This window comes from Trachemys scripta, chromosome 23 (assembly GCF_013100865.1).
Source record: "Trachemys scripta elegans isolate TJP31775 chromosome 23, CAS_Tse_1.0, whole genome shotgun sequence".
Classification (NCBI taxonomy): Eukaryota; Metazoa; Chordata; order Testudines; family Emydidae; genus Trachemys; species Trachemys scripta.
In genome coordinates, this window is record NC_048320.1 from 645,106 (window position 1) to 654,791 (window position 9,686).

Below are 9,686 nucleotides of genomic sequence, written 5' to 3' on the forward strand. Positions count from 1 at the left end.
GGCTCCCCGCCGGCCCGGCTGACCCGGCTCCCCGCCGGCCGGGCTCCCCGCCGGCCCGGCTGACCCGGCTCCCCGCCGGCCGGGGTCCCGGCTCCCCGCCGGCCGGGCTCCCCGCCGGCCCGGCTGACCTCCCGATTTTCCCGGACATGCCCGGCTTTTGGGGATTTCCCCCCGGACGGGGATTTGAGCCCCCAAAAGCCGGACATGTCCGGGAAAATCCGGACGTATGGTAACCCTACTTCTTGGGCCTACCCTGTGGCCCACTGTAGCGGGGTGGTCACCCGCTCCTGCCTGGGAAGGGTTAAAGCAGTCTGCCCCAGGGCGTGGGGCTGTGGAAGGAAAGACCTGGGCTGATTGGGGGAAGCAGCTGCAGCTGGGCCATGCCCCAATCAGAGCCCACCTGGCCCTCTAGAGGCCAGGCACCCAGAGGCTCAGCAGTCTCTCTCTGCACTCAGCGAGAGAAGGGCCTGGTTGCAGGGACCTGAGATAGAGGACCTGGGTGGGGCAGGGCTGGGGAGCTCCAGCCTGGAAAGCCCCAGGCTGCGGCCTAGTAGAAGGCCAAGGGGTACTGGGGGTTGCAGAGGGCAGCCCAGGGCTAGGCAAAGGCAGCAGGTCCAAACCCAGCCTTGCCTGTGATGAGTGGCTTATACTGCAGTCTGCCCCAGGGTGTGGGGGCTAGTTGGTGACTGGCAGTGGCCTTATTCTAAGGCAAGGTGGGGATAGTGGGTGGGAGTTGACCCAGGTAAAGGGGCACCGGGATCCTGGGAGGGACAGGGGGGCCAGTAGCAGTAAGGCGGATCACCGGCCTGCAGGCGGTGTTCTGGGCTGGATTGAACTAATTCCCAGGATAACCAGTAGGAGGCGCCGCAGAGGTGAGTCCAGACCCTTACACCCACCATATAAGAAGGGAAAATAAAACAGGAGTGAAGAGAAAAACCCTCCAGAGTCAGATTGGTTTACTCCAGGCCCCCTATTGCCCAAGGGAGTAACCCGGAGGCCCGTGAGGCACAGGAGGTGCCCTGCCACACCGCATACCTGTACTGTGTACAGGTGATTTACCTGGCTGTTGCCTTGCACTCAGAGGAGGCTGCGTTTCAGTGCTGCCTTTGTGTACACGTCAGTAACATGCCTTGAGTTGCAAGGGCTTGTTTATTGTCTGAGACTCCCATTCTCAGGGCTGTGTTCACATTCTAGAACCGACATGAGGAAAAAAGAAAAGGTTCTAGAGTTAATGTCTCTGAGCACCCAGTTGATAGCCTTGAACCTTCAGTGCAGGACAAACACGAAGTTCTTTAAAACAGTTTACAATAGCTTCCCCAGCAAGCCTTAGGCTGTGATGAGATAATCCCAACTGCTATCCACCCTCTCCCATCGACCAAAGCTGTTCCAGAGGGGAGAGTCTACTGCCGAACTCGACTACAAAACCCCCATGCTTATATAGTGAAACGTATTAAAACAGTCTTTGCCCCAGCATTGTTCTCTGGCTGTTAACCTTAGTGACCAGAGGATCAGTAAGGATCTTGGGATGGTTTGATGCCATTTAATTGCACTGCTTGAATGAGGATCTAGACTGGCTAATGGAGATGAGGCTGGTTGGAATTGTCATTCTTCTTGGGATGGCAGATGTTCTCCAGGCCTTTGCAATCATGGAGAAGGAAGATGTATTCAAGAAAACACCCTGCCCGGCCTTCCTGATGTTTGACAATGCTGCCTACTTGGCTGACATGAGTTTTGAGCTCCCTTGTAAGTGCAAGCCAGAGGAGGTCACCTCAGTCATGTGGTACTTTCAGAAGAGCATGGGCAGCCGGCAGACCAAGGTCTTAACAGACTTCGATGGAACCATGTTCTTGGATGCGGGCCACATCCGCGTGGGCAGCGACATGCTGAAGCGTTTCAGCATTAGGATGTTCAGTCTCATCATCTTCCAGGCCCAGGTGAAGGATTCAGGCCACTATCTCTGTGGTACCAAGGCAGGGGACTTCTTCTATGGCTATGATGTGGACGTGCAGCCCTCCAAGGCCATCACCGTGGCCTTTGAGGACAGGAGCCAGCACCCACAGAAGGATCATACAGAAGAGCATTTCCGCATGTTCACCACCTTTTGGGACTGGACCAAGTGTGACCGCTGTGGGGTGAGAGGTGAGCAACGGAGAATTGGCCTCTGCTACGTGAAGAGCGCCTACCTTTCCCCCAGGTACCGCACAGTCCCGACAGACGTGGTGTCCTGTGGGTCAAGATCTGTCCCCGGGCGCTTCCAGGGCATCATCTGGCGCAGGAAGCCCGAGGTTGTCATCCGAAGCTGCCTGACACCCTGTGTAAAGACAAAAGGTCCCGAGGAAGGAGTGCTGTCCATCTCTAATCTCATTGCAAAGATTGGCCAGAAACCCTGGCTGCCCAAAGTCCCCATTCAGTTCCACAAGCAACTCCTTGGCAGCGGTCTGATAATTGCCTGCCCCGGGGCCAGGCCAGAGCATGCAGTGGCATGGGACAAAGATTCGACTCGATTGTACCGCACCAGCTTCCTCACTGGGGTCAACAGAAGCATGCGGGTCTTCATTGACCACGGCAACCACCTGCATATTCGATTTGCCCAGCTGGACGACAGGGGCACTTACTACTGCTGGCGTGAGGGGCAAATGGTTGCTGGCTTCCGGCTCTCCGTGGGGTTCCAAGGTCACCGCAAGCGAACCCTCGATGACCCCGAGACGAGATATGCCATCAAGGCCATCCTCACAAGCTATGTCCTCATCACCATGGTGTTCGTCGGCATCCACATCAGCCGCTGCTGCTGTTATGTGTTCAGATGCACTCCCATGGAGTAGCCTCACTGATGAGCGCTGGCTGCAGGCCAGGGAAATTATTTCTCTTGTTCGTTCGTGATTATGTCTTGGAACATTTTCGCTTGGGCTATTGGGAAATTTCCTAATGCACATTAGCAATAAATGCAAGCAAAATGCTACCCGTGCATGCTCATTAATTTCCTTTCATTGTGGAGAAAGAGAGAACTGAACCATAATGAGAACTGCGTTCAGCTTGTTAGGGACAGAGTCTGGGAACCAGGACTTCTGGGGTCTGTTCCTGGCTGTGCCACTGACCTGCTGTGTGGCTTTGGGCAAGTCACTCAGTAAAATAATACTAATATTTTGCACTTCCTTAGGCTAGTCTACACTAGAAGTGCTACATCAGCACAGCTGCACCGCTGTGGCATGTCTGGTGAAGATGCTGTATGCCGATGGGAGAGAGCTCTCCCATCAGCATAACTCCACTGAAAGCGGTAGCTATGTCAGTGGGAGAAGCGCTGTCCACACTGGTGCTTAGGTTGTTGTAACTTACGTGGCTTGCGGGGTTGCTTATTCACACCCCTGAGCGACATAAGTGATACAAAAGTAAGTGGCCAGTACTGGATTTACAGAGCCGGGCCCATGCTCAGAAGGGGCCCTGGCCTGCTCCACTTGCACTGCGTCCCGAGACCTGCCAGCCCGTTGACTCCCGCAGGCCACCACTTGCTCCTCTCGGCCAGCTGGCCCCACCCACCAGCTCCTCTCTGCCCCCTGGCCAGACCCCAGCACACCTCCAGCTCCGGGCAATCTCCGCTTCCCACCACCTGTGGGGCCCACCTGTCTCCTCGAAGCTGAGCCGCCTAGGACTGGTGCAGAAGCCTGGCCAGTCTCAGCCAGTCGGGGGGAGAGGGAAAGTGTGGGGCTGAGCAGAGCGGGGCCGTCCCCGCCATGCCATGTCCCATTGCCACCGGCCAGCCCCTCACTCTGGGGACCGACCTCCCTGCACCATACTCCATTGCCCCCATGGGGCCCCACAAATATGTTTAGCGCCGGGCCCACAAAAGGTTAATCCGGCCCTGTAAGTGGTAATGTCGACAAGGCTTTATTTTTTCTAGCCAAGGGTCTCAAAGCCCTGCACGAAGGTGGTTAAGTACCATACTATTATCCCCATTGTACAGGTGGGAAACTGAGGCACGAGGAGCCAGCTTTTCAAGGGCTCAGCAGCCAACATGCGCCACAGTGTGCTGGGCTCTTCCGAAAGTCCAACCATTTATCTAAAGGGGAGCTGAGCTCTTTGGAACGCTGCCCCCATTCATAGAATATCAGGGATGGAAGGGATCTCGGGAGGTATCTAGTCCAACCCCTTGCTCAAAGCAGGACCAATCCCCAACTAAATCATCCCAGCCAGGGCTTTGTCAAGCCTCACCTTAAAAACCTCTAAGGAAGGAGATTCCACCACCTCCCTAGGGAACCCATTCCAGTGCTTCACCGCCCTCCTAGTGAAATAGTTTTTCCTAATATCCAACCTGGACCTCCCCCACTGCAACTTGAGACCAATGCTCCTTGTTCTGTCATCTGCCACCTCTGAGAACAGCCGAGCTCCATCCTCTTTGGAACCCCCTTTCCGGTAGTTGAAAGCAGCTATCAAATCCCCCCTCATTCTTCTCTTCTGCAGACTAAACAATCCCATTGCAGGTGTTGAGCCCTTGGAAATTCTGGCTCTAGTCTGATGGCTCCAGCAACAAGTCAGTTCAGCCCCTCACCAGAGCACCTGTTTGCAGGCTCCTCGTGAAGGGTTCCTGCTGCTCAGCTCCCCGTCCTCATCCCCTCTCCTGTGCTTGGAAAAAGTTACTCTTGGTTCTCTCTCACGTACACACCCAGAATCACAGGGTGCCCTGTGGGGAGAATCGCCAGCCCAAACCCCCAGGCCTCAGGGTGGGACACAGGTAGGGTGGCCAGATGTCCCGATATTTGGGGCTTTGTCTTATATAGACACTTATTGTTCCCCACCCCCTGTCACACATGCTGTCTGGTCACCTAGGCACAGGCAGGTTCCTTATCTCTCTCCAACCTCAGTGGGCTCCCTTTTCTAGGGCCTGCAATGCATTCTGGGGCATGCCTCAGTGATGCCAATGCCATCCAAAGGAGGCAGTCCCCAGGAGAGCACCCAGTCTGTGCAGCTGCGAGCAGGAGCCTCCTGCAGCATGGCCAACCCCCCAGGTTCAAAAGTCATGGTCAGACTTCAGACGCAGGAGATTGGCCCAAAATCATGTGATTTAAAAGACCACGATATTGTGGTTTTGGTCTGTCTTTGACTATAGATGCCCTGCCCCCGCCAAGGTGTGGGTGAGGATCGGTGCAGCCAGCACTGATTTTACAGCACTGATTTTACAGTGATTTTGGCCCCTGCTGCAGCAGCAACCACCCCCATATCTGCCCACCCTGGTCGAGCAACGAATCTGCCCCACATCAATTCTGCCCTGCACCCTCTCAGCTCTGTTCCTCCAAGGGCTCTTCCCCTCCCTCTCCCAGGCTCGGGGGGTTTCAGTGGGGTCCCCTCTGCCCATTCCAGGCTGGGGACGTGTGACTCCAGGGGCTCTTCAGCCCACTTCCCAGGTGTGTCCTGCTGAGGGAAGGGCAATGGGGCAGAGGCCCCATCCTGTCCACAGGAGGAGGCAGGGCTGAGCTGGTCACTCTCTGCTCCTTTTCCCTCCCTTCCTGGGAGAACTGGGTTCTTGGCTCCTGAGGGGAGGGAGTAGAGTGCTGCCTGCTTCCGGCAGCACCCATGATTGGCTGTTCTTCCCCAGTAGGCGGGGCAGTGGGGAAGGCAGCCAATCAGAGGGTGTTTCCTCCAGGCAGGGCTGGCATTGGCAGAGGCATGGAGGGTCTCGCCCAGCAAATCCATGTGGTAGTGAAAAAGTTGCGAGGGCCGGTGACGCTGCTCCTGGGAGATGGCCAGTGCCTGGGCGAGGGGGGCCTGTGCTTTGGCCATCTGCCCCAGCTCAGGGTTGTTAGCTGTCAGAGCACAGCACGAGGCTCTCCGCTGCCCCCCTCCAGGCTGCGTCTAGACAAGGACTGAAAGGGTGGATTAGCACACAGAGACGAGCAGTGGGACTTTAACGTGAGGCAGCTGGTGGTATTAAAGCCGAAGTTTTAACTGAACCAGCCTAGCCCCTAGTAAGGTCAGGGTGCCTTGTCCACATGGGCAGCAGCTGCCACCTTCCAGCAGCACCCCTTTAAATCCTGAGGCCCTAGGCCAGATGGCGGCGCTGTCCATCTCGCCCCCCTTTTCCCTTGTAAGGGTTAAGGCAGCTGTTAGTGTTGTGACGCCGGCTGGTCAGCACACCTGGGATTGAGCCAGGGACTTCCACAGCTAAATGTGTGAGCTGCTAAAGCTGCCTAAATACTGTGCCAAGCTAGTCTGTGCACCAGGCCCTGTAACCCACGTGCATCAGTGCGTCATGTTATGCCCCATGTCTTTGGGGCCGGGCCTGTCTCTCACTGCGTCTGTGCAGCACCCGGCAGGACAACACCCCGACCTTGGCTGGGGCCTCTAGGGGGCGCTGCTGCCATAGAGCTAATGAATTATAAAATAATACTAATTGACGGGATGAGAGCACAGTCTGGAGAGGATCCCAGGGCACAGAGTGCGACAGACCTCTGTTACCAATCTGCCTGAGGCGCCAGGTGATCAGGCTGAGGCCGCAGGATCGTTAGGGGAAGAGATGAAGGAGCACACCAAGGATCTACGTTTTAAAGCTTTAGTAATAAAATAACAGCAGTGAGTGCTGGGAACGCTCCCACATCACTCGGAGGAAGAAAGAAAGCGTTAGTGCCCCAGCCCTAACCCACTTTCATACACACGCACGACCCGAGGCTGACCAAGCCTGGGTGTAACGTAAGAAGAAGAGGGGGAAGGGTGGACGAGAGTTCTGTCCTGTGCACAGGCCATCCAGGGTCCGCTGTTGATCTCCGATTTGCTTCAACTCTCAGGAGGGTTTTAAGTCCTGGGGTCTTTTGGGGATGTTTCGTTCAGGGACCTCTGTCCACCGTGCTCTTTGTACCAGTCCAAACCGGCTTTCTGTGGCCTCCTCAGCGTTCCCAGAACACACCGGCTTCAGGGATGTGAGACAGTTGTTTTTCCCCTTGCTGGCATTCACCTTCTCCCTAGTTTTTGCAATCCCCTGCAGTCTGGTTCAGCTCACTTCTCTTTTCTCACAGTTGGCTGGGGTTGGGTAAGATCCAGGTACAGCTGCAGGCTTCTTGGCTGCATAGAGTCCGTTCAAGAGCAGTGACCTTGGACTGGAGCCGGCGTCTTATCTTCAGACTGAGCTGAGGCGTCGCGTTAACCCATTCTCTTCTCCCTTCCTCCCCCTTCGGCCTCTCGCAACCCGCAAAGGAATCTTCCCCTCCACACTCACACCTTTAACCCTTTAACCCTTCCCAAAATGCCTTGCGATGCTTGCAACAGCGTTAGCAACATACAGTGCTGATCTGCCTCCCCGGGGACCCCCCGAGGGAGGGGGCCATTGGGGTGTGACAAGAGAGCACTGCAGGCCCTGCCTCTGTGGTGCTTCTCTTCCAGCCGTGTCAGTGCCCAATCGCTCTCCCCTGGGGGTTAACTCCCGTCACCTGCTTCTCTTTCAGAGCCTGCCCAGAGTTTGGCAAGGCCAGGGTAACCAGTGCAGAGGTCCTGGGGTGCTACACTGGAATGGGTCAAACCCCTTGAGCACTGCAGCACTGGGTGTTGCAAACCGTGACTAGTGGAGAAAGATGCTTGTGTCTGTAGGAGACTAGCCACAGGGGGTCCCAAGCCAGTTCAGGCAAGGGGTCCAGGCGTCCAGCTGGCCCATCTCCAGCCATGGCCAGCACCAGCTGCTTCAGAGGAAGGTGCAAGAACCCGCTACTGGACAATGGTGGAATAACCTGTCCTTAAGGGAAGTGTCTGCGTAACCCTGTCAGTGGTTGGTTCGTTCTCTGAAGCAGGAGGTTTTATAGCCTCTCGTGTAACTGTGGATGGTCTCACTAATTAGCCATTGACATCCCACCAAGCTCCTGTCTCGGTGCAGGCTGTGGCAATGAGTTCCACAGGCTAAACCATATTGTGTGAAAAAGCATTTCCTTTCGTCACCTTTCAAGGAGCTGCCTTTGAGTTTCTCTGGATGTCCCCTGAGACAGGGCAGAGAGAAGCAGTTGATTTACCTTAGTTTGGATCTCACTGTCATGTTCTCTAAACTAAAGAGGACTGGTCTTTTCAAACTCTCCTCATAATGAAATCGCTCCAGGCCTCTGATCTTTTCTGTCCCCTGTCTCTGAACCTCACTTGTGCTGCTGTGTCCTTTGAGAGACACATTAGTCCAGGTGAGGGTGAACCACTGATCTATATAAAAGCATTAGAAGATTTTTAGTGTTATTTACCATCCCAGTCTTTGTGCATCTTAACACTGTCTGCCAGACACTCCAGTGGTGTGTGTTGGTTCACACCAGTCTCACTGGCAGTGTGTGTCTTTTCACACCAAACCCTCTGACAGTGTGTGTCAGTTCACACCAGTCCCACCGGCAGTGTTTCTAGGTTCTCACCAGTCCCACCCATGGTGTGTGATGGTTCACACCAGTCCCACAGGCGGTGTGTGTCAGTTGACACCAGTCCCACCCATGGTGTGTGTCGGTTCACACCAGTCCCACAGGTGGTGTGTGTCGGTTCACACCAGTCCCACCCATGGTGTGTGACGATTCACACCAGTCCCACCGGTGATGTGTGACAGTTCACACCAGTCCCACCAGCGGTGTTTGTCGGTTCATACCAGTCCCACCGGCGGTGTATGACGATTCACACCAGTCCCACCCATGGTGTGTGTCAGTTCACACCAGTCAGTGATCTGGGTTCTTGTTTCCTTCTCTGCCTACTCGCTGCACTTTGAGCACATGGCTATTTCCTGAGGGCTTGTGGTTAATTTGGAACCTGAACAACGGGCATGAGTAGGTCGAATTATTCCTTCCAATGGGCTTTTCCTTGCAATCAGCAACACTGAGTTTCATTTGCCATCATGTTGCCAGATCACCCTGATTGGTTGGGTGCCTCTGAATTTCCTGCCCTTCTTCTCAAGTCCAGAGAACGTGGTGTCAGCTGCGGATGTTACCACCTCCCTGCTCACTCCCTTTTCTGGCGTGGGACGTTGGGGCACAACGCTGAGAATTGGCTTGATCCCAGCTACTCCGAGGCAGCCTTCAGCTCAAGCCTGTGCTTTTGCTGCTAAAGTACCCAGGTTCAATCCTTCTTCCTCTCTCCTGAGGCATGAGGGGATCCCTTCCCTGCTTTGTCCCGATAATGCTGCCTGGCTGCTGTATTCCACATGAGGTTCGCACCTACAGCACTCGTGGGCCTGTCCTCCCCAGTTTGGGAAAGTCGCCATGTTATCTTGGAGCCAATTGGTATCCACTGCCTATTTCCCCTTCTGCGTCTGAGTTCCTGTCCCAAGCCCCATGGCTCCATGGTGCGGCTGGGTGTTGGCAGCTCAGAAGAAGAACATCTGGGGTTGGGACTGATGTGCATTGGCAGCACTGTTATGGTGGGACTATAGCAGGGCGTGCTGAGCTCACCATGAAGACACACCAGCAAAGACGCTGGGGCTGGGAGCCGGACCCGGCACAGGCTAAGTTTCAGGTCAGGATTGAGCTGAGTTGGCAAGAGCTGTGTGGGACCCCAGGCCTGCAATAGCAGGGGGCCCCCAGGCTGGGCGTGAGGGGCACTGGCAGAGCAGAGGGTTGAAGGGATGCCAACTGGGACCGGGAGGCACTGGTAGAGCTAAGCTTGCCCGGGAGCTGCCCACCCTAGCTTCTTGCAGATACAACCAACTGCTCATTTTTCTGAGCACTGAACGCAGCCTCCCCTGGCCCCTGGTGCGG

The 9,686-nt window shown here is 55.5% G+C and overlaps 1 protein-coding gene across 1 annotated transcript; it reads left to right on the forward strand.

Moving 5' to 3' along the window:
* Nucleotides 1-766: 766 nt before the first annotated feature.
* FAM187A (family with sequence similarity 187 member A) lies at nt 767-2,945 on the forward strand. Its single transcript, XM_034756295.1, has one exon. The coding sequence runs from the start codon at nt 1,578-1,580 to the stop codon at nt 2,820-2,822; it is 1,245 nt and encodes a 414-aa protein (XP_034612186.1). The 5' UTR covers nt 767-1,577; the 3' UTR covers nt 2,823-2,945.
* The last annotated feature ends 6,741 nt before the right edge of the window (nt 2,946-9,686 follow it).

Bases quoted from the DNA above. Each gene is read 5' to 3' on its own strand.
- FAM187A (XM_034756295.1), top strand. From the start codon at position 1,578: ATGGAGATGAGGCTGGTTGGAATTGTCATTCTTCTTGGGATGGCAGAT.